At 44.5% G+C, this 27,154-nt stretch overlaps 1 protein-coding gene across 4 annotated transcripts; it reads right to left on the bottom strand.

The window, feature by feature from the left end:
* Positions 1 to 48: 48 nt before the first annotated feature.
* Positions 49 to 27,154, bottom strand: IKBKB (inhibitor of nuclear factor kappa B kinase subunit beta). 4 transcript variants are annotated; one of them, XM_033158990.1, is made up of 21 exons: positions 27,049 to 27,154; positions 25,600 to 25,694; positions 24,405 to 24,522; positions 23,483 to 23,552; positions 22,495 to 22,583; positions 21,724 to 21,813; positions 20,806 to 20,930; positions 19,038 to 19,145; positions 17,960 to 18,089; positions 15,228 to 15,422; positions 14,568 to 14,682; positions 12,934 to 13,057; positions 11,905 to 12,056; positions 10,955 to 11,016; positions 8,472 to 8,581; positions 4,790 to 4,839; positions 3,967 to 4,066; positions 3,629 to 3,776; positions 2,679 to 2,806; positions 591 to 681; positions 49 to 295 (listed from the first exon to the last, which is right to left on the bottom strand). In XM_033158990.1, the coding sequence occupies exons 1-21, from the start codon at positions 27,148 to 27,150 to the stop codon at positions 224 to 226; spliced, it is 2,274 nt and encodes a 757-aa protein (XP_033014881.1). In that variant the 5' UTR covers positions 27,151 to 27,154; the 3' UTR covers positions 49 to 223. The 4 variants fall into 4 exon arrangements, with proteins under 4 accessions (XP_033014881.1, XP_033014882.1, XP_033014883.1 ...); XM_033158991.1 differs by having other exon boundaries at positions 2,679 to 2,722; XM_033158992.1 differs by lacking the exon at positions 24,405 to 24,522 and having other exon boundaries at positions 27,049 to 27,150.

The raw sequence follows: 27,154 nt of genomic DNA, 5'->3' as shown, positions 1-27,154 counted from the left end.
GGGCAATTTACGCTTTAGGGAGGTCTAGAGAGAATTTACACTCAAACATAGTACACAAGTGGTATATTTTATATATACAGATGATTAAGAGTAAAAAATGAATACAATCAGTCAGTGGGCAATAGGCATAGATTTCTCAACAAGGATAGCAGCCTCATTCATAGCAGGCTACCAACTTTTAAGATGTTAGCTTTTAAATGATTTACTGTAATAGTGGCCATTTTCACATCTGGGTTTGTTCTAGGCCTTTTCCTCTTTCTTCCTCTTGAAGTTTCAACCAACTCCAGTCCAGAGCCTAAAAACAAAACAAGTGCTTATTGAGACACCTCACTCATAAAAACTGTGTGGCTTCCTGTCCAATTCCCTCCAAAGTATTTTTCACCTCAGGTTAAATCCTCTCTTGTGTGACTATACGCTAGTCTAGATAAGAGTGCTTTCTCACTGGCTAGAAACAAGTTAGTGGTGCTGTCATATGGGGAAGGCCACCTACCTGTCAACCATCTAACATCAGGTGTTGGAGAGAGGGGCAGTGCCACCCACTGTCCACTCCCCTCGCCCCAGTCACTTTACAACAGAAAACAAGATGTTACCATAAAGCTGTGCTCTTGATCCTTCATTGTGTGGTGCATCACATTCTCTAGCTGACTGCAGAGACTTCGAGATTCCACCAGTAACTCCTCACTAAGAAACAAATCAGAGAAGATTTTTAAGAGTATCACAATAAAAGGAACTGGCGTAAAGGAGGTCCATTTTTTTCATCACGGCATACTTTTGCCAGGATTAGCAGAGCTGCTTCATGCCTTCACTAGGATAGTGGGAACCTATTTTTGTTGTTTTGTTTTTAAAAGGTGAATCACAAACTGCTTTAACTGCCCTCAGTTTGACAGTTTGCTGTGTGACCAAAGGGGTGCTCTTCAAAGGAAGTGTAAAGCATGCTTCCTTTGGCTGAATCTGTGAGAACAGATAATAAAAAGGGTAACTAGCGATACAGTGCATGCTTAAAAAATAATTCATTCCTTGCTTGAAAAAAAGCATGTATATTGCAATGCTGAACAGAGGAATGAATCTGTTTGTCTTTGAGAACATGTATCGGAAGCCAGTAAAGTATTTCCTTGTGAAGTCGGCCAGCTCCAACCAAGCAAGCTACCAGCCACACACCTTTCTTCTGTCATGATTATCCATCACTGGTGTCAAGGTGACCTGTGACGAGCATTGCCTATGGGTTACAGCACATATGTAACATACGTAATGCAACACAGGAACTTCATACACATTTAGTCTATGCATGTGCTTCTGAATCTCCATGCATCTTTCACAGCAGGCCTCTTGAATCTTAAGGACAGGGCCGCCTATCTTCTTGAAAACTGGCACTGGTTTTAAGGGTCAGTATTAAGGTGTTCCAGGCAGATATTCACTGCATACTCTAGCATGTACTAATTCAAGTGAAGTAGTGAGAGATGAGTATGTCTGCTGGTTCTGTAAAAACATGGACACAAATCGACTGAAGCTGCTGTGATGGCTTTTGGGAATGCTGGATAGCCTACTGTTCCTTTCAAGCACTGGGAATCTGCCAATGGCTCAGCTGGACAGCTTTTCTTCTTCACCAAGTTGGTTGGTTTATTCTGAGACCTTTTCCACTTCTGGCTTTGCTTAACTGTGTTCCTTTATATTGGAGCTACATATAAACTCTTCCTCACACCTTTTTGAAGAGAATTAAAGCATAGTGACTGAAGTAGAGACTGTATGCCAAACTGAATGAAGTGCTTTTTTGGGGTGGTCATAAGAAACTTAACAATGTTGAATTCTGTGATGTCACAGTTCAATGGTAAAGTGCATTTAACATGCTGAGAGTTCCAGATTCAATTACTGGGATCCCAGGTTTAAGAGAGTTGCAGGTGACGAGAGTTGCCTCCCCCTGAGATATTGTAAAATTGCTGCCAGTCAGAGTAGACAATGCTGGACTAGACAGACCAGTTGTCTGACCCTATGTGGCACCTTCATGTGTTAAAGGCAAAAGCACAAATAATGTAATAAATTAAACACGTTAGTACTGAATTGTGAAAGGAGAAACTGCTGTTGTGAAGTTCTTCATCCAGGCCTCCAGTGTCTCATGACCCTGCATTGTGCAGTGTGAGACCATGTCCAGACTGTTTGGGTTCTGTCTACATCTAAACAAACACTGTTAGAAAGCAAAATAAAAGCAGATTCCTAATGGTAAAGATTGGCAGAATTAGGCAGTTCCTTTCCCTGCAGAGTGATTTACACCACCACCACCATACCAAGATATTAAAAGTGTACAACATGTACCTACCTAACCCAGGAGTAACTTAAATAGGAGCTTCTATAAGCCCAATTTGTGGTTGCAGTATGTATCTTTTACTTTTCCAGTTTCTCAAACAGCAAGGGAAAGCATTACCCAGTTCAACTAACTGCAGACAAAAGGGTAATGCAGAACAGGTACCTTCAATCTTTTCGGACCCAGTACACACTTTTAATCCAAACATGCAGCTGGGGACCCAATTCTTACTCTTCTACCATATATTTGCACGGTGCTGCTGCCCTTGTTATGACCCACCTTGGACCAGGCTGTGACACACTAGTGGTCCCAAACCACCTGCTGAAGACCAGTGCAGTGGTAACCAATAACTATGAGAGCAAACCATTGTCTTAAATATTACCTTTTAATCCCAGAATCCTGTAAACTACTGTGCAGGGCTGGAACCTGCAATGAGAGTTGACCAGGATTACTAAGGCGTGATGCACTTATGCTGTCTGGGCTCCCACTGACAGGCCCACGCACCTTGCTCTGCAGGAGAGGAAGAACACAGATTCAACAATTCAAAGTGTTGGTGCTGACCTTTAAAGCCCTAAATGGCCTCGGTCCAGTATACCTGAAGCAGCGTCTCCACCCCCATCATTCAGCCCGGACACTGAGGTCCAGCGCCGAGGGCCTTCTGGCGGTTCCCTCATTGCGAGAAGCCAAGTTACAGGGAACCAGGCAGAGGGCCTTCTCGGTAGTGGCACCTGCCCTGTGGAACATCCCACCAGATGTCAAAGAGAACAACAATTACCAGACTTTCAGAAGACATCTGAAGGCAGCCCTGTTTAGGGAAGCTTTTAATGTTTAAGACTATTGTATTTTAATATTTTGTTGGAAGCCGCCCAGAGTGGCTGGGGAAACCTAGCCAGATGGGCGGGGTATAAATAATAAATTATTTATTATTGTTGTTGTTATCAAGCTTTCTACATGCAAAATGAAGAAATACACTATTTTCATTTAAAGGCATTGCTGCCAGTGATTTCCAAACAGCTCTCAGGATCCCTGAAAAATATCAGTAATACAATGTTCACAATGCAGAGGGCAGCAACAGGAAAGGCTGGAGCATGCTCTAGGATTATACACTCAGTTAATGTGAGGCCCAACAAGTCTGGCCAGTGGCCTAGGGCCCTCCTCAGAATTTGTGCAGCCCACTGGTTTCTTAGCAGACAAGAAGATGGGGAGAGGAAAATCTCAGAAGATTTTGAGAATTGGAAGGGAGCCGTGGGCACAGTTAATGCTACTTGATGTTCACCAGATGGAGAAGAATCTGATGTTCCTAACCAGAAAAATATCTTCCACTTTACTCACACAGGCAATTTTCAACAGGTTCCACAGCTCTTTCTGCCGTTTATCCTGAAGCTCAACAACCATTTTCTCATCCTCATTCATCAGGCTCATCACTTCATCCACTTTAGGAAATAACTCCAGTGCCTTTTGCTTGCAGACAACGGTTTTACTGTAAAGAACGAGATAGCCTTCTAGTCACGTGTCATCAGCTGTACTAGCACAAGGGGGGGGGGAGACAGAGAACTCAGAGAGGTGTGGGGCAATGGCAGAGTTCCACTAAACAGTATTCCCCCCCCCACTTCAACTTTATTCCCAGTAACCAGGACAACCTCACTACAGTGGGTCTTTGGGAGTCCTACCTGAGCTGAGCATAAAGGAGGCCGACTTTCTTTTCAAAGGTCTGGATTGCTTGCAGAAGTAGCCTCACGACTTCTTGGCTGTCTCCGCTAGTCCTTTGGTCTAGACAAAAAGTATGCAGAATCAAGTGGCATGTTAGACAGAGGGAGGGGGCAGAGGCAGGGGCAAGACAGCTCCTAAGAGACATAAAGGAATCAGCCCCTATTGCTGTGACTGTTGGGATGCTACAGGCAAAGAAATTAAAACCCTTGAACAGCTTCAGCAAGATTGGATCTATTCTAGTTAAATTAATACCCCTCTCTGGATTTGGCATCACTGCCACTAATGCAGATTAAAATCACCGCTCCATATTTGGCGGCATTCTTCAACATTGCTCAGTAAAACTTGGAGCCAATTGGTAACAGCTAGTTCAGCAGAGTGAGGTGTGAAGGGAATACCAAATGCTACTGAAGTGGTTGCCAGAAATGCAAGTCACTGCTCTTTAGTATTCATCCCTCACCATGTCCACAAAAAGTGGGGCAAAAGCATGTTGAGGGGTAACAATCTTCTCATTATTAGTAACACACTATTCTGTGTTGTGTTTTGTACTAAAGAAGTCTCAAAGGAGATGGGTGGGGGATGCTGATGCTAAAAGAACTGGGATTGTACACATGCATCTCCACAGCACTGTCAAGGAGCACAAGGCTGGGGAAATGGTGAGATGAGAAAGCAGTGCTAGCATATGGTCTTGCGGCAATTCCTCTCCTGTGCCCAGCTGTAGTCAGTTTCCTTTGGAACAGATCATGCTGCAGCAAAATTCCTGTGCTACAAACGCTTTTTTTTTACCTCTTGGCTTTTCTCTCAGTCTCTGGTACAAGTCCTTTGCTTGTCCCTCTCTATAAAAGAAACAGGAAATACAATTTTTCTCCAGCACTTGTGAGTGTAGAAGCAAGACCACCACCACCCCCACTCCATCTTCAGACCAACTGAGTGCTCAGCATGGTTCAAGACCTTCTGCGTGGCTTTGGGCAAAAATCGCTCTCTTAGCCTGTAAGAAGTGAGAATCCTAGGGACTTACACACATTACAATTGGTAAAGCACTTTTAAATTGCAATGATAACTTTGAGCATATCCCCTGTACAGCTTGCCTTCCTTTCCCATAAATCCCATTTGGCTACAGTTCAATGCTCTACTTATTTACAAAATAAAATTACTATAAAAAATCATTTAACAACAAAAAAGAACAAACAGAATACTAACAACATAACTACATCAGCATTTTCCTCAGTGCCTCTCCTGCTCCCCCCCCCTTTTCTAGGACTCCTCTCTTATTGACAATGGCACTCTTCAGTATGGAGATGGAGAGGGGGGAACAAGGAGCAAGTCAAATTCTGTGCCATATGATCTTGCAGCCTCTCAGTGGAGTAAATACAGATCTGCTGTTCATTTGCCAGTTTAGATTTAATCCCAAGGATTAACAAGACCCAGAAGATTCTTAATCTAAAATGTAAATTTCCTTAGCCAGCACAAGGTTCAGCTATACATTTCTTAGAATAAAATGGAAAACCTTATCCCTTAACATTGCCACTCCAAGTGACCAGGAGGATGCCTCCCCCAGCCTGTTGCCTTCCAGATTTGGATGACTTGCACCAGCCTTTTCAACCTGGCTATGTTGTGTGTTGGGGTGGATAACTTCCTTTGGGCCGCATGACAGCAGCAGGCCTGGGCACCAGCCCCCCCCCCATGAGGAGGTGAAAGTGATTGCCCCTCCCAGCTCATCAAATGGCTGCTCTGATGGCTGGGGGAGGGGCCATTTGCCTCCCATATTCACCAGGCTACTGGGCAGGGCAGAGAGGTTTCAGCTGTGCCACCCACTCCAGCATGGGGTCTACCTTAATTTTTTCTTTTCTGCCACCACCGACAAAATTGGTGGAGACTTTTTTAAAAAAAACTATTTTATTTTCCTTTTGCATGATACAGAAAAAGAAGAAAAAGAAAGAAAAAGAAAATACAAACAAACATTGCATGAGGAAAACACCACACACCATGCTTTCTTCACACACCCCCCCCCCCGTGCTGACTTCCAGCCTTCCCTATATTGCGCCTTTATTGCCTCGTTCCTCTGTATGCCTATGTCTGTATGTCTTACCTTCCACCTGTTTGTTTGTTTGTTTGTTTGAGCCATCACTAGTCTGCTAAGAGATCAGCTTTTTCTATGTAAGTTGATACGCAATCTTTATTTTTTTTTTTTTATAAGAATTTATTGGCATTTTTCTGTAACAAACATATACCCACACCCACACCTACAATTAAACAAATGCAAAACAGATAAAACAAATGCATACAATGTCAAGCTTTCTTATTGCATCTTTCTAGAAAAAAAAAATTTTCTAATTCCATATCTTGACTTTTGACTTCCCCTGCCTTTTCACCTTCGAGTTTGTATCCTTGATCTATTTTATAACCATTTCTCCTACAAAAAAAAAACATTAACTTCAATTGTATAATTACATTCAATTATATCTTCAACATTTACTAAGAATGCATCATCAAAATAATACCTCACCATTTAATCTTCTAAATCCATAAACTTAATCCACTTAAATTCACTTTGCTTATACTCCACCTCATAGATCTTCGCAAATCATTCGCATCTAATCTATCTCTTCTATCCTTAAGGTTGCTGCTAGTAACGTAAAAACTTGAAATATCTCCTTTCATGTTCAAATAAAAAATATAACAAAGTGTTGTTGACAGTATTCACCCTCCGATTTCAATTTACCATATCAGGCTACTTACAGTTTTACTTAATGCTTCACCCCACACCCCCTCTGTCCATTATTCTTCTCCTGATGGCATCAGCACTGAACTTCCATATCTCTTCCCTCTCCAAGCGTCCACAGATCCAGGCACAGTCCAAACCTCTCCTTGCCACGAGTTCAGAGGTGTCCCTCTCATCATCTCTCAGCTTCTTCGGTTCTTTGTAACATTCCTTTTCTTCTTGTAAATACCTTAATTCTATGTCCCTGGCCCCCGAGCTCACACCTCGGGGACTGGATATACGAAATCTTAACGTCGCCTTGGGGCTGCCACCCCCAAAAGGCGAATTTCTTCTCCGAAGTAGCTCATTCATTTCACTCCATCTTTGCATCCATCCTCTCAGCTCTTTGGCAAGGCTTTCTTCTAAAGTATCAAAAGTTTTGTAAGCCTCCTCTGTGGGCAATTGGTTCCATTTCAGACCCCCACACAAGACTTTGACTTTTCTATAAAGCAGTTCCACCTTCAAGGCAGTGAGTCTCTGTTCGTCCGTTAGTCCAGAGTTCAGTGCCAGTTCAAGGACGAAACCCAGCATACTGGCAGAGGAGGAGGAAGCGGGTGTCATATTTCTACTCCCCTCTTTGTTCATCGCCATTTTCCTGAGCTGGAGCGCAAATACCGCAACTTTAAAAAGAGATATTTTCCTCTAGTTAACTTCCCAAAAGAAAAGTTTGCCAGTCTCCTGTGTCAATTTTAAATACATTGTAACCAGTTCTGTAGCAGCAATCACTCAAATTGGTTAGATTCTTGAGCTCGAAGGGAGGGAGGGCAGGCTGCCATTCTCCTTCCCCCCGGATCGTTCCAAAAGCACGATTTCTAATCAAATTCTTTACTCACGACCACCGGGTTCTTTTAGCTCCGTTCTTCACAGGTAGAACTTGGACGCTCACCGCGGGCTCTGTCGCCGCATTTGCATCCCGGTTGGGGCATGTCCCCGAAGCCCGGCTCCGGTTGTCCCTTCACCCCCACTCCCCCTTTACAGGGGGGGCAAGGGAAGGGTTCAGAGCCTCCGCGGGCGCAGCCGGGGAGCCCAGGGTGCGGGACGCTCTTCCCGCACCCCAACCGGAGCCGCGCGCTGCGGTAGCGCGGCTCCTAACCCCCGGGATGGACAAGGCGCTTCGGACCCGAAGCAGCCTTCGACCACCCGGCGATGGCGTCGCCGCCGGAAGTCCGATACGCAATCTTTAAATGGTTTCCGTTCTTTATTTATTTTGCCTTAACTTATTCCTTTAACTTCCTATATTTTTGTCGCCAAATTAAAATATGATACCATTTTAGTTTGCCAATCTTCTTTACTAGGTGTTCTTTGACTTTTCCAAAAATTGGTGGAGTCTTGAGGGGCAGAGGGCATAAACATTTGCTTGTGGGGCTGAATCAGACCTGGCTGGGTTGGCTGTAAGTGCAACCTAGAGAAATGTAAGCACCAAAAAAAACTAAAAATCGATTTTTTATTTATAGGTATATTTAAAGTGTTGTGCCACTGGATTCAGTGCCTTAGGTGTGCCTAACTTTCTAAGTCTCCTATACTGTCCTTTAAATATAGGGCAACCCAAATGAAAGCTATCATGTTTGACGTGTTACACATGCATACCTGACCTCTTCCCAGGGTACATGACTATCCAACAAAGGATGTGATTTTATGCTGCCCCAGGATGATGGATACTGGAGAGAATGGTATTTAGGAAAGGGCTAAAACAACCAAACTACTTACAGGGCATCCAAAGAGCTCCCTTGTTTCGGGCCCTGTGGGATTCTCTGCAGGTCCACAATGTCTGTCTGCAGGGCCATCGTCTTCTTCACCAGCTGCTCAACTTCCTCCTCCTTGGGAGGCAGAGGAGGGGACAAGGAAAGGACAGCAAACCAGGAAAGGTTTGGTCATGTTGCAAGGCATTATTTCCAGTAGCTTAGGCTGCAGGTAACCCAACTCTTTCCAGCCAGTCTTAAACAATCCCAGGCTGGCAATGAGACAGTGGTATCATGCCCAAGGAGGCTGGAGGAAATGCCCTTTTTTATAGAAAATTTATTATATTTCAGGAATAACAAAAAGAAAAAGACAAAATACAAAAATACAAAATACAAACACTACAAATCCAAAAAATAAAAACTACACTTAACTGAACAACAAAAAACTAAAACACCAAAAATAAATCCTAAGCATCCTTATACTCATTTAATTCTTACTTAATGGACTTCCTCCCATCTTCTATGCTGCGTTCATTACAAATTTACTTTAGTAACTTTATAACAACTTTAAATCATCATTCACAATTAATCTATACCTTAGTTATCTATCATCTTATCTCTAACTTTAACAACTTATATCATTCCTATACACCTTAGCAATTCTAGCAATTATATAGAGGAAATGCCCTTTTAATACCAGGCACCTGCGCTCTGCCTGCTGCCATCGAGTCAAAATTCACAGCCAGAGCTGGTGCTGTGAGGGGCTTGCAGTTTTGAGCCCACCTGCTGACTTCTCAAGAGCAGCCTTCACCGACCTGGCACCCTCCAGATATTTTGGACTACAACTGCTGTCAGCCCCAGCCATGACATCGGGGCTTGATGGGAATTGTGAAGGCTGCCTAAGATCCATCCAGGAAACAAATTTCAAAGGCAACCAACCAAGCAAAACAAATATACAGATATTTTGTTGCCACACTGTTCGTTTTTGGACAACACACTGGAAGGTATAATTTTCAGAGCCTTTAGACAATACTTGAAGTTCTACCTCTGAAGCCAGCAAGAAAGACAATGGTGCTGGCATAATTTTAGTACCTGAGTCAAGAACTCTTGAGTTTCAAACCTAGCAGTTCTCACCTGTGTGCTCGTCTTGCAAAAGCACAGCAGTTGCTGAAAAGAAGGAAATTTGAGTTCTGGCCTCCCTCTTACGGCTTGCCCTCTGCAAAGAGGCTCATCTGGCCTCCACATTAACATCTTTAAGATGCCAGGCTCATGCTTTTGAATGTTGTTTAAGGTCTTATTGCTGGTGGGTATCTTTTTAGCCAGATCAGTTTTAATTGTGATTGTGATTATTATTATTTGGACTTAGCTGTTTCAAAAGTCTCTCTAAATAACTTACAAAAAAGAGCCAAAAAGAATACATTACAGTAAAGCCATCACAACCATCACAATGGCCCATAAAAAGACATAGCTAAACTTCAGCAGCTTGGGGGATGTGACTGAACTAGTTCTAATGATTATCTTAAGAGTTACGTTTTTATGTTGCTCATTTTTTAACAGATAGTTATCACAGTTTATTCATTGCTTTCCCTGTTAAGTCACTTGGAGACTAATAAGCTCTGTAACACAGTCCGACTAAGTGGCCTTTGGCAAGCCCTCACTCTCAGCTTCAGCTCTCCATCAACAATATGGGTGTTTAAAGGGCTGGCACAAGGGTCACCAAGACAAGGTTTTTTTAAAAAAAAATACTTGGAACACTTTAAAGCAGGGATGGGGAGACATCAGGCTTGGGGATCCACTTTGCCTTTTACTAGAACACCAAGATCCACCAACCAGAACCTGATGCAAAAGATGCACAATGAAGAGAATTCTTAGCTCAGGAATTTACTGTATGTTCCAGAACAGGATGGAGCTCAGTCTATCTGCACTGTGGCTGGCAGTGACTCTTGAGGGTTTGGGACAGGGTTCTCTGCCAGCCCTATCCAGAGATGGTATTCGAGATTCAATCTGAACCTCTACCATTGAGCTCCAGCCCCTCCCCATGCTATTTTCATATCAAAGCTGCTTGCCTCAAAAGGTTTTCATTTCAGCAGTATAATTTAGGACAGGTAGGGGAGAGTCATTTTGCTGCTGCAACTGAGAGTCAGAAATGTGTTCTGATTTACTGCAAATCACTCATAGAGATCCAGCCTCTGCCCACCTCTGCTCTCAAGTACTTGTTACTGTTTATTGTTACTAGGTCCTCTTATCCTCTCTCCCCCTGTGACCACACAACGCTAGCTGTTAATCTCCAGCCCACAAGCTCTGAAAGAAATAAGGAACATCTTGGGTTTATTCCTTGTCCATTAATCTGCTGCTTCCCAACGTCCAGCAATTCAGACAGGAAGTGCTCCCTCTTCCCCTGCCAATAAATTGATCCCAGCCACCTATGGCCTGGTAACTCTAACCATCCTGCAAGAGAGCAAGGGAAACACTCATCCGAGTAAACAAAAGATGAAAAAAGTCCAGCCGTACCCGCCCACAGAGCTCCACAGTCTGCTCCATTTCCTTCCATGCAAGCAGCAGTTTCTCAGAAGCTGTAAAAAGAAAAGAGCTCTGGTTTTCAAGAGACCCTGCCTGAATCAGCAAAAGTATCCCTTTGAGCCTTCTCAAGGAGCCACATTAGATGCTGTGGCTGGTGAAAACCAAGTCTGATAGGGGAATACAGGGATTTAGGGCAGGGCTGACGCAAGGCAGAAGGTTCCTCCTACAAAGAGGCACTACGTTGCAGAACCACTCATTTTTACAGGAACCCTTTTCTGAACTGAGCTAGGACTGAAGGGGTCTGTTGCTGTGGTTAGAGAGCTCTTAGTGTACAAGAGCTGACGGGCAATATAATAAAGGTGGGAAGTCCAAGATCAAAGGCCGTCCTAGAAGTCAATGAATGGGAAGCCTTTGAGCCACCAGACAAAAGAAATGCTTGTAAAAGCAGGGAGCTGTCCAAGAGTATTCAGATTCCCATCAGACATTGAAAATGGGGTGGGAGCACATGGGGCACAACTTCTGTCACTTCAGGGAACACCAGGGGTGGGGGTGGAGAGCAGGCCAGGAACACCAAGCTATGAAATAACGCAGGCAAGAAGATAAAACATAATTTCTTAAGCCTATAAAGCAAATAAGCACTATTCAAATTTTGTTGTTTGTTTAAATTCTCTCTCCCTCCAAGAATTCCCTGTACAAAAATTATCCTGGCAGGTCAAGAAGGAGAAGTTTAGCCTAATCTCCTGTCACCCAGCCCATGCTTTCTGCCCTGGGGAAGGATTCAGACTTGCAATCATTTCTTAGCTGTCTCCGGTGGTCCAGTCGAGGAAGAACCACAAAATTTGGTACTGCAGGAGCGTGACCTGGCATCGAGGCAAACAAAACCCAGGGAAGAGGCCTGTCCTAGCAACTGCTTTCATGTCATTAAAAAAAGCAAAACTCACTGATTCCAAATTCAGTTTGCTCATTGTACTTCTCCAAGTCAATCTGGATACTGGCTCTGAAGAAGTCCAGCTTTGCCTTCAGCTGCTGCGATAGGGAGGCCATCGTGTTCTTCATCTTGGAAAGGGTACTGTTGTGGCGCAGAAGGTTCCTCCTACAAAGCCAGGGAGAAAGAGAGAGAGCAAGTTGCCCCCTTGGAGGCGCAGCTGACTAGACCTTGCCTGCTCCCCTTTGCTTGGGCTCCACAGCCATCATCCCCACCCAGAGTCAGCACAATGACATGGCACACCTTTTAGCTAGTAGTTCTTTCTCAGTCTCAAAGACAGTATTGTAAATTTATATGACCGTCTATCTATAAATATTCCTGGGGTGGCCTACTAACACTGCAGTGTATAATAATTTAAACCAACAAAAAGCAATAAAAAACCAGCCAAGAAAAAACAAGAAGAGAGACAGCATAAAACATTTACAGTCCGGATTAAACTAGAAACGCAAAAAGCCTTGGACAATAAGACCTTGGCACAGGAAAAGCCAAAGAGGAGCCAAGCAGGCCTCTCCCAGGAGCCTATTTCATATAATCTGTATTTAGAGCGGAATGCAATCCACACAGCTGGGGTACCCAAGTGTGGTTATTGAGGGCAAAAAATTAGCCCCTTGGTAATTTCTGTGTTTCTTCTGTCCTTTTTAAAGCAAGGCTTCTAGCCCCAATAACTACAAGCATAAGCAGAACAACACTGAGGTTCCCTCTCAAAGTTTCAGAAGGAAGGACTTCCAGCCATGGCCCCAGACTCTCTGCACCCTCTCACCCTGGGCTAGCATAAGAAAAATCTATTGGGCAAATAAATATAATGCACATTTGCAGAAATGTTTAATGCTTTGGAACCGAAGCTTCTCTGGGCACAGAGCTGGGAACATTTCCTTTGTGGTGCAGACTTCACTTAGGCTGCTCACAGAACAGGCCAGCGAGGCCTGAGCCCGGTGGACAGAACTGGCAGCCCTCCGCCCAAACGCAGCAGGATCCCATCACGCACATGGCTGCCCGCTGCCCGTGCTGGAGCTGGTGGAAGTCCTCATTCAGCCTTCGGATGGTATGCCAGACCTGCCCCCACACTTTGCGCAGCTGGAGGAAGGAGAGGTTCTTCTTTGGATCCTGAACTGCAGAAGAAAGAAGAGAAGGGTCGACAGGGAAGATGGACACAAACACAAACCCTCAATTTGGATTTTGTATGCTTTACATGCCAGTGCTGGTTTCTACAAAATTAGAATATCTCTGGACTTTTTCAGGATATCTCAGGACTTGACTGGGTACTAGCCTGGTCTCTTAATTAGCTGCATGCCACAAAAAGCTCTCTCAGGAGTCAAGTCAAATCCTCAGTTCTGCAACCAGCAAGCCAAAACTACTCTTTCAGCCCCTTCCTGCATGGTGAACAGAATAATTAATCTAGTCAGTCACAGGGGTGGGTTCTACCGCTGCCACAGACACCACCTGCTGGCTCATCTCCTGGGAGATGCAGAGACAGCCAGTGAATGAGAGACCACCCGTTGTCTGTGTCTTACACGGTCCACCTGCCTGTCATCACACAACTTACAAGTGTCCATTAGGTTTTGAGATAACTAACTTTGTCTACACAGGCAAGGAATTCCAAAAGCTCCTTATCTTGCCAGCATTTCCTGACTCTTTCAGTTCATTCCAACTTCTGCAGTAAAAACATCAGGGGCTGAATTAATTTGTTATCTCAGTCTTACTGATCAATACAAATGATGTTTCAAAAAACCAAGCAGAGCTTGGGGCTCACATCCGTCATGGGTCTGTGCGCTTTGGAGAAATTCACTCCTTGGCTTGGGAAGTAAAAGACTCAGCTTCTAATTCCCACTTAGCCAGGAAGATCATTGGTGGCTTTGGGCAAGCCAATCCTCCTTAGGCTAAACTAGCTCACCAGGTAGCCAAGAAATTATACAAGAATACATTTCCTACGATGAAAAGAACAGCAGTGTAATACAGAAATTGTGGAATGACACACTTAGAGGCTGCCACCGTGTCGTCTTGTGTTGAGTGTGGTATGTATTCTGCAATTCATATATGTACAGAAACCTGAATTGTCATAGTATGGTGTCCCGAGTTCTTTAAAAAAAATTTTTTTTAAGCAAGTTCCTAGCCCATACGGTTACAAAGATAAGCTTGAAAGTGTGTAGGCAAAACCAGGAAGAGTCTCACAAGCCAGACAAGACCTCAGCTGTATGAGGACTTCTAGTGGCTGGAGGAGTGCTCAAGCACCATGTGGAGCTCACTGCCCCTCCTCAGGACTAGCAAAAGCTAGAATAAGGAAATATAGAACTTTATGCTGGAAGTTTTAATGCCATAAATTGTTATTTTATGATACTTCATTTTCAACTGTATTTTATCATTTTATGCTGTAACCAGAATAGAGAATGATATATTGGGCAGCTTTTTTATAAATACAGCAAATAAAACAAGGTGCTTAATTTGTACATGTTACACGTTTCTTGGAGCAGAATTTGGATTATTGTTTTTGTAAGCACAGAGCACGCATATATTTCCAATCTGTCACAAAGGCAGCAAGTATTCCTCACTATATATTCACCTGAAAACAATTAACTGTCTTTTCCCTCCCAAGTAGCACTAAAACACAGAAAAGGTTCTTACGAATACTGTTAATGCTTTCTGGATGAGGTCGGGGAGAGATCTGAGGCCTGTATGTAACTTTTCGGTTGTCGAACAGGAAGAAGAGGCCTGTGTCAGCAACTGTGGCATCATTTAGCTGCAAGGAAAAGGAAGCACAAATCACTTATCGTGGGGCCTTGCAGATCTATTACTTGGATACATCTACTACAATCATGCCCTATCCTAAGGACTAAGAGCGGCCAGCGGAAATAGGATATTAATAGCTAGTTCTCCAAAGGAGTCACTCAAATTCATTCTCCCAAGTGTTCTATCTGAAAGAAATAATACTATGTAGGGGAAAGATGCAGTGTTTTTAAATTAATTTAAATTTTAAATTAGTACCTCATTCATTGCTACACAAGTCCTGCTCCTCATCCCTCAAACCTCTTCCGTTTCCCATGTTTATCTTTCCTTGAGTGGTTTCCTTTGCTCACAGATTTACTCACAACCAAATCATCTCCCACAAAAAGGGGAATCCATGCCCATATTTCTGCATGCCCCACCCCTTTAAAACAATGGCAATTCCTTCCAAGGCTTTGTAGTTAAGGGAAAGGACAAAACTGAAATTCCACTAGCTGGGAGTATTCCAAAAGCAACAGGAGCTAATTTGGCACCAATGGGTGAGAATGTTATTGGACACACCTTGATGTCAGCCAGATACTGAATGGCTGGTTTCTCAGAAATTAATGCCAACCCTCCTTCCTGAAGCAGCTCCTGGTCCTGCTCTGGGATGCCAGTATCTGCCTGGATCTTGGCTTTCACACTCTGTAAGGTCTCGTCCTCTGCCAGAGGATACACGTGCACGGTGCCCGTTACCATGTCTAGGATATGCACCAGCTGCAAAGGAAAAAGAAACCACAAAGCAGAGAGAAACTGGAACCAGTACAGGACACATCCCAACTTGCTCCAGTTCGAGAATTTGTCCAGAAATAAAGCCCAACAATAGCAAAACCACCCTCTCTGCCAGAGTAAAGGAAAGGATAATAGGCGGGGTAAATTTTGCTTCAGAGCAACTCAGATTCTGGGACTCCGTGCATAGGGAATTTTTTGGGCAATAACAAGCCATTTCCCACCTGCATTCTGAGGTGGTGCAGCTAGATGGAGCACAGCACCAAATACAGTGGTGCCTCTGGTGGCAAACGGGATCCGTTCCGGAGGCCCGTTCGCAACACAAAAAGACCACAACCTGAAGCGCCGTATCTGTGCATGTGCGCGGCGTGATTCAGTGCTTCTGCACAATGCACAAAGTGTGATTTAGCTTTTCTGCGCATGCGCGAGTGCCAAAACCCAGAAGTAACCCGTTCCAGCACTTCTGGGTTCGGTGTGTTCTTATCCCGTAGTGAACACAACCCAAGGTATGACTGTATTAATCTACATGACTAGTTTCTCTCCCTTTCTGTGCATCAGCCAGAAAACTATCTTTCGACACTTTCGACACTAAGTGGCTTATAGGGAAATTTCAAACCTACTTCAGTAAAGCTGTGAAACTACCACTAAAATGTTTTCACACTTATCTATGTTTAAATATTTGTCATGCCTATTTCCAAAGAATCATAGAATCAGAGTTGGAAGAGCCCCCAAGGGCCATCCAGTCCAACCCCCTGCCAAGCAGGAAACACCATCAAAGCATTCCTGACAGATGGCTGTCAAGCCTCCGCTTAAAGACCTCCAAAGAAGGAGACTCCACCACACTCCTTGGCAGCAAATTCCACTGCTGAACAGCTCTCACTGTCAGGAAGTTCTTCCTAATGTTTAGGTGGAATCTTCTTTCTTGTAGTTTGAATCCATTGCCGCGTGTCCGCTTCTCTGGAGCAGCAGAAAACAACCTTTCTCCCTCCTCTATATGACATCCTTTTATATAGTTGCAGTTACAGGTGGGTAGCCGTGTTGGTCTGCCATAGTCAAAACAAAATCGAAAATTCTTTCTAGTAGCACCTTAGAGACCAACTGAGTTTGTTCCTGGTATGAGCTTTCGTGTGCATGCACACTTCTTCAGATACACTGAAACAGAAGTCACCAGATCCTTAAATATAGTGAGGGAGTGGGGAGGGGTATTGCTCAGAAGGGTGGTGGGAATGGGTGATCAGCTGATAGGTGTGGAAAACCTGTTGACGACTCTTAACGGCTGTAATTAGTCTTGCAGGGAAAGGCAAGTGGTGAGATGGCTAAAGATAGCTTTGTTATGTATAATGAGATAAGAAACATTGGATTCCCTCACTATATTTAAGGATCTGGTGACTTCTGTTTCAGTGTATCTGAAGAAGTGTGCATGCACACGAAAGCTCATACCAGGAACAAACTCAGTTGGTCTCTAAGGTTTTATATATTTGAACATGGCTATCATGTCACCCCTTAACCTAAATCTCTGATAAACGTATTGCACAGTAAAAACAAAAACAAACCTAATATTTGATACATTGTAATATAATATACTGACTATAGTAATGCAACTCAACAAATAAATTTTAAAAAGTTAATAGTCAGTTTAGCTAATTGGTGGCACTGAGTAAATAAATATATCATTACCTTTCAGAAAAAGAGAAAATGCATACACATATAATTTATATGAGCAATTATATAGTATGCTACAGTGAGGGGGGAAAGTATTTGATCCCCTGCTAAATTTGCCTGTTTGCCCTCTGATGAAGAAATGACCAGTCCATTATTTTAATGGTAGGTTTATTGCAGCTGTGAGAGACAGAATAATAACAGGAAAGCCCCCAGAAACCCAGAAGAGAAAAGTCAGAGACTTTTATAATGTGCATTATAATGAGTGAAATAAAATAACATTTTGAAAGCCAAAATGTGAAAAGTATGGAAGTTAATGTGAGATTTTTTTTGTAATGTTTGCATATAAAATTAATAAAAAATGATATTAAAAAGGAAAGGCAAGTGTAAAACGAAAAGCTTTTAGGGCCTCCCTGAATGCCAACACGGAAGGAGCCAAATGAATATTAAGTAGAATAAAGTTCTGCAACTGCAAGGCCATGACCTTGTCTTGGGTGCTCACCAACCAGCCAAATGGATTTCACCAGCAGACACACAAGAAGGACCTCGAGCACAGATTGTGATTGTGGGGTTTTATAGGAGTGGGAATTCTTTCGGTAATTCAGCTCTAAACCATTTATGGCCTTAAATGTTAGCACCAGCTCTTTGAATTGAGCTTGGAAGTGCAGCAGCAGCCAATGCAACTGGCACAAAAGTGGTGCCATTTGTCCAGAACTCCTGGTGCCCATTTTGCAGCAACAGAAGTTTCTGTACCACAACTGCCCAATACGCCACTTTAGATTATTCCCTATTTTTTGCAATGTCACATCTAAAGGAAATAAAGCGAAATCTACAGGCACACACCCCCCCCCATTAATAACACTTACTTTTAAATTCAATATATCATCCAAAGCCTTGAAACAACCATTGGGGCCGTATGTGGGGTCAGTGCCTCTCTGCCGCGCATGCCACTGGAGCATCAGCTGCAGCCATTTCTCCAGCCGCTCAGCCAAAACACTGAAGGAAAGCAGGAAAAAGGAAGCACTGGAATGAAGGAAATGCTGAGGTGGGGGGTGCAGGGGATGATTCAAACATCTTTTCTGCAGAGGAGAGTCCTAAAAGTTATGTTTAAGAAACATGACATAGTCTGCAGACTTGCTATTCTCTCTCCATGGCTTCCACTCACCAACAGGATTGATCGCGTGTGATTCCAACCTCCCCAATTCCCTCAAATGAACTAGTAAGCTTTTGGGGCCAGGGATCCTTTCCCCCTACAAATGTTATTCCAAAAATGAAAGTATGCATTGATGGTGGCATGTTTTAATTATAATTGTTGTTGGTTGCTGCATAAATTGCTGGATGTGGGGTTTGGAACAAGGAAAACCTCTGCTTAGCTACAAGACTCAGTAGATGGCCTTGGACAAAACATTCACTCGCCTAACTTGCCCCACAGGGAACAGAACCTCACTGTGACCCACTTGGAGGGAGGGCTAGACTGAATTACAATAAATAGGCCAACTCTTTTTCCTATCATATCTCCTCCCAGTCTCCTCTTTTTCAGGCTGAACATACCCAGCTCCTTCAACCGTTCCTCATAAGGCTTGGTTTCCAGACCCTTGATCATCTTGGTCACCTTCCTCTGAACACGTTCCAGCTTGTCAACATCCTCCTTAAATTGTGGTGCCCAGAATTGGACACAGTAGTATTCCAGGTGTGGTCAAGTGGGACTATTACTTCCCTTGACCTGAACACTATACTTCTGTACAGAATAGCATTTGCCTTTTTTTGGCTCTAAATACATTCCTGAAGTCCTGGTTGACCAGTCATAAAATAAGCAGTGGAAGTTTCTTAACAACAACTCATTTGCGTAAATTGCTGTCAGTTCATAATTGTGATTTGGGAGTTGCAGAACCAGATACAAGGAAAGTCCCAGCCAGCCTCCAAAATGGGTCAGTAGTTCCTTACCAGTTCAGGTTGTTGGGGTGTGGCAGCTTACTAGAAAATTTCACTTCTCCCGACAAGTCTTCATAGACAACAATATCCAGCTCACTTTTCTGACGGACTTTTGCATGCCTAAGAAGAAGCACACATTGGGCAGGTTCAGACTTTAGCTTACCCTCATAACTGCACCAAGGCCTTTTGCTACAGCAGAGGAGGAATTTAGGAGCTTTTGATCCCATTTTAGATTAATCACAGCTTGCAGTGTCATCCAAACCCACACAAATTGGTTAACTGAAACATGCCAACATCAAACCAGAGTTTGTGAGGATGGCTTACCTCAACCAGCCATACTGAACATTAACCAATTTGCCTGGAAGAAAAGGCAAAGCTGGGGTGAATCTAAAATGGAAGCAGAAGCTTTCAAATTGCCCCTTGTGGCCACTCCAGAGGAAATGGGAGGGAGGGCAAGAGCCCACAGCTCACCAAGGCCCTTTCTGGTAACGCTGAGCCATACCTTGACCCCAGAAGTCCAAGCAGGGGGGTCTTCCAGATTGGATCACTACAGGGCACTCTATGTGGTGATGAGGAAGCTGCAGTTATTTCAGAACGCTGCGGCACAATTGTGGACAGGAATGAGGCCTTGTCAAAAGAGTGCAGCTCTGCTCAGAGGTCTGCACCGAGTGCCCCTTTGCTACTGGGCCAAGTTCAATGTGTCACTCTTAGAATATAAAGCCCTGAACAGTTTCGCACCTGTTTACTCGTGGGATTGCCTGGCCCTTCACGAACCCACCTGACTGCTCCGATCTGCAGAACGAGCACTGCTGCAGCTAGCAAATAATATCCATTCCGCATTTGTAAGAAATCAGCATTTTAGTGTGGCAGCACTTGAGTCTGCCGCTCCCTGCCTACTGGCACCAGGCATGTGTCTTCACTGCACTCTTTCCAGCACCTGCTTCAAACATTTTTTTAGGCAAGCCACCCAGACATGTAAACGAACGCTACATGTGTTTTAATCTGTTTTTAGCTTACTGTTGATTTTCAGTAGTTTGGAATGTTTTCTAAATATCTATTTTCAACTGTCTTTTATTGACAATGGCAATGTTATATTTTTTGGAAACCACTTCGAGGTTTTGTTACAATCAAACAGTATGTGCATTAATGAAATAAATGCATCTAAACACACTCGTTGCCACACACAGCAATTGTCTCTGAGGGGGACTGTGTCTAAGAACTTGAGGAAGAGTTCTCTGCTTGAAGCCGATGGTGCGGTGCAGAAGACCTCCTGGCTTGGCACCTGCGACATAATCAACACCCTTCTCTCCAGCCTCTGGAGTAGATTTTCAGCTTAAAAAACAAATTACTGTTTTGATTTTGTTTTGTTTTTAATCAGACACCATATGATTGTACAATTATACATTTAAACCATGGATGGGGACCCATGGTCCTCCCATCAGCCCCTGCCTCCAACGGCATCCGGAGGGCCAGTTTAAATCAGAAGTCACAAATGTAATAGTGAATAAAGCAAGTATGTCAAGAAGAAAGAAGACACCCACCAGAGACAGGCAGGACAGCCAAACAGGTGAGGAAATCAGCACATGAAGCTGGAGCCAGGCTCACCTCTTTTTATACACAGCTATAGAAATTATTAAGTTGTTTCTTACAGATCACCCTGATCAGCATTAACTCCTCCTCTCACCTCCCTGCCAAGAAAAATACTAACCGTTGTATTTATTGGTGTTCAAGTGAAAATGGCACTTCCTAAGACCCTCACACCAGAGCCAGAGTTACTCACCACTGCACGGGTTGCCAGGAGGGCAGAAAAGGCCGGAATCCTGTGATGCACTCGAAGGCCAGTGTGCCAAAGCTCCAGTAATCCACAGTCACGGTGTATTTCTGCTGCTCCAGAAGTTCCGGGGCCTGAGAACCAGGAAAAGGCTAGCAGTGCAATCCTTTACCTGTCTACTCAGAAGCAAACACCTTTGAGTCCACAATGGGACTCACTCCTGGGTGGAATGCAATCCTACACCCCACAAGCTCCCAGCTTCCTAAAAAGGCTCCCTCGAACCAAGGCAGAAGTTGAGATATGCTCCCTTCCCTCTGCTTCCTTAAGGCAGACTTTATTTAAAATAGCATTTTAAATAAATTTTAAAATAGCAATGTCCAGGTTGAGAACTAAGGACAGGAAGGGCTCCATGACACAATGTTAATCTGTTGTGGAATTCACTAACACAAGATGTGGCAACAGATACTAGCTTGGACAGATTTTTTTGGTAAAAAACACAAAAAACCCTATTCTTCTTATTAATTACATTTACAGTATATATCACCCTTCACCTGAGGATCACAGGGCGGTTTACAGTATAAAAATAGGTTCATATCGGTTCAAGGTCTGTCACTGGCCATGGGAGCGAAATGGAACTGCCATGTATAGAGAGGCAATATACCTCTAAGGATCAGATCCTGGGGACAAATAGTACTGAAAGGCCCTCACCTCCCTTGTCCCACTCAGAAGTGTCCAGATGGACCCTTGGTCGGACCCAGGAAAGCAACATTTTTGTGACTCATTTGAAATGCTTATTCGGGATACTGGCTCTGGCTTCCTGGTTCCTAATAGCTCAGCTTCCCATCCACGTGCTGCTGCCATCCACTCCTCCTGCCTAATTGTGCCCTCCTGGGTACAAGCACGCTATTTGCACTTGCAAATCCTTACCAGATACTGCAATGTCCCAACGAAGGAAGTGCAAAGGCTGCCTTGATCCAGCTCTTTGGCATACCCCAAATCAATGATCTTGTGTATTAGCTGAGAGAAAGCAGAGAGGGCAGTTGTGGTAAACAGAACTAGAACCTGAGAGCTTTGGCAAAAAAACCAACACCCAAATGGCTGATAAATATATAGCACGAGCACAGAGTTGGATGATCTCTACCTAACTGAGCTTGAACGGCTGCCCACGACTGTTTGATTTAGTTTAGTTCAGCTCTGGACCCAGCACAATATCCCACTCATCCTATCTCTGTGCTTGGAAGAATCGAGGACTGCTAAAGTATTGTAAGTAGTGTGATCAAGTCTGGAGAGGGTTCCAAAAAAAACAGCCAGCCCTTTAGAGCTGAGAGGGACTAAGCCCTATAGCCGACAACTTTCCCAAACAGAAAACCTGCCACAGCCCACCAAACCCCACGATTCACACCACAGAGTGCCACAACCAGAGAGTAGCTGTGCTGCAAAGGGATGTCTGCACATCAACAAATTCAAAGTGATTCAAGCAAGACCACCAGAACATGCTACGCCGCTGCAGGAAAGCAACTCACACCACTACAGCCAATTTAGTCTTTTCTTTTATAATTAAATATGCTAGATCAGTATCTTAGCCCAAGCACACCCAACCCCTATTCACTGAGTCTTTGGCAGGAGGGGTGCAACTCTGCCCAGCACCCTGCATTAGTGGAGACAGGTGGGGAAGCTTAACAGAAGAATATCACCCACCCTCTCTTTTCCTTGTTGAAGGACAATGTTTTCTGGTTTCAGGTCTCTGTGGATGATCCTGTTCTCGTGAAGGTACCTGAGAGCAGAGGCTGAGACGGAAGAAAGAGAGAGGAATGTATTGTCATCACCAAAATCTATCCGTATTAATTAATCAATTAGTGCATTTTGTTTTTAACACAGAAAAGCAGCACCAGCACTGTAAAGGCTCAGAGCCAGTGCCGCATTTACGTATAAGCTAAACAAGCTCTAGCTCAGGGCCCCACTCTCTTGGAGGCCCCCAAAAAATTAAAGGGGGGAAAAACTGGATGTACATTTCCAAAATATAAGATAAAAAACAAATAAAATAAAACCTACATACAGCAACAGTGACAAATGGCTTTAGATACGTATTAGCTCCATAAATTACCATCTAGTATATATTCAACACAAAAAAACAGTGACAATTTGTTGTTGACAAAGGACAGCTGGACATATAAAGGGCCCCATTACCTTCAGGAGCCTCATCAAACCCTCAATCCGGCCCTGTTCAGAGCACCAGAAGTGCAGCGTCTGTCATTAGAAGCAGAGCAGCAGATTTCGCTTGTAGCAGCAAGAACACACAAGCACAAGGTGCCGGAGCCTAACAGCTGGGGCCACCCAGACCAGGTGCTAGAGCGCATTTCTCCTGAGAATCTGTTTTCCCCTGCCCCGATTTCTAACTCCTCCTCTTGCCAAGGTATAGAAGGAAAAGCCCTTGCATGGATGAGAACATACTTTTTTTTTATAAGGACATATTCAAAAGATGAGATAGTCCCCCAGACATGAAATCTGATAGACCACCCAGGGGGCACCAAATCCTCATTGAAATGAGTTCTTGCACACACCTGTTCATTCCAGTGCGCTTGTTCCCTGACAGGTGTCTGCATCTCACTATGCTGTCCTTAATTCCACTCAAAACCCACTGTCTGAGGCTCCTTACCTCCACACAGGGTCACCTCTGGTCACTTACCAATGTCTGACAGCAAGATAAGGATAGCTCTCTCCCGCAGGCCACAGCAGTTCTCAAGCTGATTCAGGTGCTAAAAGGTGTGAGGAGAGGACATGAGAAAGGTCTCTGTCGAGCTTCCATTATGTGGTAAAACGGGTTTTTATATTTTAAAAAAAACCTTAGACTGAGTTTTAGCACACACGAAAAACTTAAAACAAATCCTTATTTCCTGATGAATAGCCTTTGGACTATAATGTAACTTAAATAGAAAACTATCTTTAAAAAGATTTTTTCTCCAAAAGCATTTATTTATAAAAAAATCTGATTTAAATCAAGAAAATCTGATTTAAATTTTTAAAAATCCATTTTTTAAAATTTTCTTTAAAAATTTATTGATTTTTATCCACCCTGATGGGGATTGTACCTGAGACCTTGGGATTATCAGTACCACACTCTAGCCAACTGAGCTATCCTGAAGGCACAATATTGATACCACATCAAGGAGAAGAACACACTTTTCAAACTAGCTTTCCACAGGCTTTCCACAGAGAAATTGATATATTGGAACTTTCACTCATGCTATCCTCCACCTGCATTCTTAAGTAATGTAAGTAGAATAATATAAATTTAGACATTTAGGATTTCAATGCAACAAATAAAAATATTTGCCTCTTTCCCCATAAGAACATAAGAGCAGTCCTTCTGGCGTCTCGTCCAGCATCCTGTTTCCCCCCGTTTCTCTACCCTCCTGCAGAAACCAAGCACATATTTCTAGCAACCTTCTCTGGGAGCAAGACGGCAACTGCAGCAGGAAGGTATTCAAGCAGAATTCACAAAAAGTGTCCTGCTGGATCAGGCAGGCGGCCCATTTAGGCCAGCGTTCTGTTCTCCTGCGGCCGCCAACCAAATGCCTCTAGGAAGCCTGCAAGCAGGACTCACTCACCCTCCTGAGATCTCCTCCCTGGCAGTACTCCATAGCCAGCAATGGCAAGTCATTCAGTGCCAGGTTTTGCATCCCTTCTGGGACATCCCGGGCAGCCACCACATTGGGGTGGTTTAGCCTGAGGAAAAGAGAACACAGTAAGATCTCAGGTGGATCTACCTTTAAGCAGTGGCTTTCTAACTTTCCGTGAAACACTTTCTACATTGGCCTGTCTTGCTATGCAATTCCTGAATGTCCACCATGGAACATTTGAGTGTAGAAACGGATTCTGGAGCATCTTCTTCAGAACAGGTCACCCTGTTGGGCCGAACAATCCGCCCCCCCCCTATGTGAACTGACAGTGGGCTCTAAAACATTCTCCTGGAGCTTCACGTTGCAGGAGGTTGAGGGGTTTTTTTTTTTAGCTATTTAAAATCAATGTCCTTATCATTCTCATCAAGAAGACAAAAACATGAAACAAGATTCTGCATATTAAACTCTTTGGAGGAAGCATTGTGTTGAGCAGAGATCCAACCCGCAACTCCAGAGTGCAGCCAGTCCCACTGTGGCCTGCTGTCACTGCCAGTCAGCTGATTGGTACGGACAGCAAACGTCCCTTGCCACTTTAAGGCTCCTGGCTGTCCTCTCTACCTGTGCTTCCCTTAACGCCACATATGGCTTGGGCAGGTGGGAAGTTTGGGCGAAATGGTGGCCTTGTGGACCAGACTGGGACCTGTGCAGGGCCTGATTTGGCCTGTGGACCAGAAGTTCCCCATCCTCACTTGGAAAACCAAAGCCTGGATTAATGCTGTGTCACCTTCCTACTCTTGGGTTCTCAAGATGGGGCAAACTGAAAGGTAACTCTGCAAATAAACAGGATTAAAATCCTGGTGCTAAATGCATTTACAGTCATACCATGGGTTATGGCCGCTTCAGGTTGCGCGTTTTCGTGTTGCGCACCGCACCGAACCTGGAAGTACCGGAACAAGTTACTTCTGGGTTCGGGGCTCGTGCATGCGCCTTATCACTAAATCACACTTTGCACATGCGCAGAAGCGCCGAATCACGACCCACACATGCGCAGATGCCGCACTGCGGGTTGCGAACGTGCCTCCCGCACAGATCACGTTCGCAACCCGAGCATCCACTGTACTAGAAGGCAAAGTTCACTGGCCATGATATTTACACAAGCCACACATTTTCCAATACTGCTCACCGTTTCATGATTTGTATTTCTAAGCACCATCTTTCTCTGTTGCGTGGGCTGAGCTCCTGGCGACACTGTTTGATAGCAATTTCTTCCCCACTCTCCTGTTAAAAAAAAGGGGGGGGTTATTCATGCTCTGACCTTCAAACTCTCAGCAACCCTGACAGCGTTAGTACTGCTGCAGATGCTACAAAATTCCTATGCCATTCTTATATGACTCTGAGGAGAAAACCAAGTGCAGACTCTATCAGGATTATTTTTACAAATGGCCCTTTTGTTGTGTATGCACACACGCAAGTTACTGCAGCCAATCTACTCAGTAATAAATCTGCCAATTGTTGGTCAATTTACTAACTTGCCCTGTTTCAGAAGCTAGTGCTGGAGCAGTTATTGCAGAGATAATGAGCAGAGCATGGACTCAGAGCAGTTAGGAAAGAGACAACAGCACTGGACATTGTTCAGCTTGGAGTTATTTGTGGTATGAGCACAGAGGTGTTCCAAGCGTCCTTGTGTGAATCTGTAAATGATGGGTGGTATGCTCCCTGTATGTACTTTAGTAAACCCCATGCATAGAAGCGACACCCATTATTATGTGTGGCAATTGGCTTTAGCTCAGTGGTGCAGCAGCTGCTTTGCATGCAGAATGTCCCGGGGTTCAATCCCCGGCATCTCCAGAGCGAGCTGGGAAAAAGAGGCTCTGGTCTCAAACCCTGAAGAGCGGCTGCCACTCAACTGTACACTGAGCGAGGCGGACCAATACTCCCACTTGGTGCAGGGCAGCTTCCTATGTTTTATGCACCATCCATCTGCAGCCTGTTTTTTATTATTAAAAAATCCTATATGGAAATACCTCGCAGGTAGAAATGTTGCCATGTGAAAGATCTCCTAAAAACCAGAGTCCACACATTCTGGACCCACATTGCTGTTTTAGGCGAAAGGGGAATCTTGGGTGTCTTGGCACAGGGCTGCCCTGAAGCACAAGCAGAGGCAAAGGGCACCTTCAAGTACCAACTGTCCATTTCATCAGGCCGATGACATAATTGTGGATTACACATCACACATCGGGCGAAGCTGCCTCTTTTTAATACTGTGGATAAGATGACGAGGCGGACTCCTGCCAGGGCCGGCTCCCTTAAAAGGAGGCTGCAGCGGAAGAAGCAAGAGCAGGAGGCTGAGCGAACTTTTCATTTCCAGGGCAGCAAAGCCAGTTTCTTCCGAGGGGCTGTTTCTAGGATCCTGTTGCTCTCCAGGACCTGGACGCGGCCGCCCGACTTAAGAAGCGGAGCGGATCCTGGAGGCCTCCGAGGCTCCTCTTCTCCGCGTCGCAGGACCGGAGAGCCGCGCGCGGTGTACACGTGTGCGTGTGCATGCGTGCGTGCGTGCGTGCGTGGGTCCGAGGGCGCGTTCCCCCCTCCCCGAGCCCTGGCCCGGCGGCGGGGCTCCTCTCTTCCCGCTCACCTGGTTCTGCCAGCGGAGGACGTTGCCGAAGCCTCCGGTGCCGAGGCGCTCGCGCATCTCCCAGGGTCCGCAGCTTCCCTGAGGCTGCAGGGGAGGCGCCATGGCG

The sequence above is a fragment of the Lacerta agilis genome, chromosome 8 (genome assembly GCF_009819535.1).
Source record: "Lacerta agilis isolate rLacAgi1 chromosome 8, rLacAgi1.pri, whole genome shotgun sequence".
NCBI classification, from domain to species: Eukaryota; Metazoa; Chordata; class Lepidosauria; order Squamata; family Lacertidae; genus Lacerta; species Lacerta agilis.
The sequence above is the reverse complement of the archived record's forward strand: the minus strand, read 5'-3'. Positions and strand labels throughout refer to the sequence as shown.

What these genes read in the sequence shown, in the direction of transcription:
- IKBKB (XM_033158990.1), bottom strand. Translation starts at nt 27,150, where the DNA reads ATGGCGCCTCCCCTGCAGCCTCAGGGAAGCTGCGGACCCTGGGAGATG. An exon ending in GAAATACAAATCATGAAACG is followed by an intron (nt 24,523 to 25,599) that starts GTGAGCAGTATT and finishes TCTTTTCCTCAG; the next exon opens with GCTAAACCACCCCAATGTGG. An exon ending in CTGTGGAGCTCTGTGGGCGG is followed by an intron (nt 8,582 to 10,954) that starts GTACGGCTGGAC and finishes CTGCCTCCCAAG; the next exon opens with GAGGAGGAAGTTGAGCAGCT.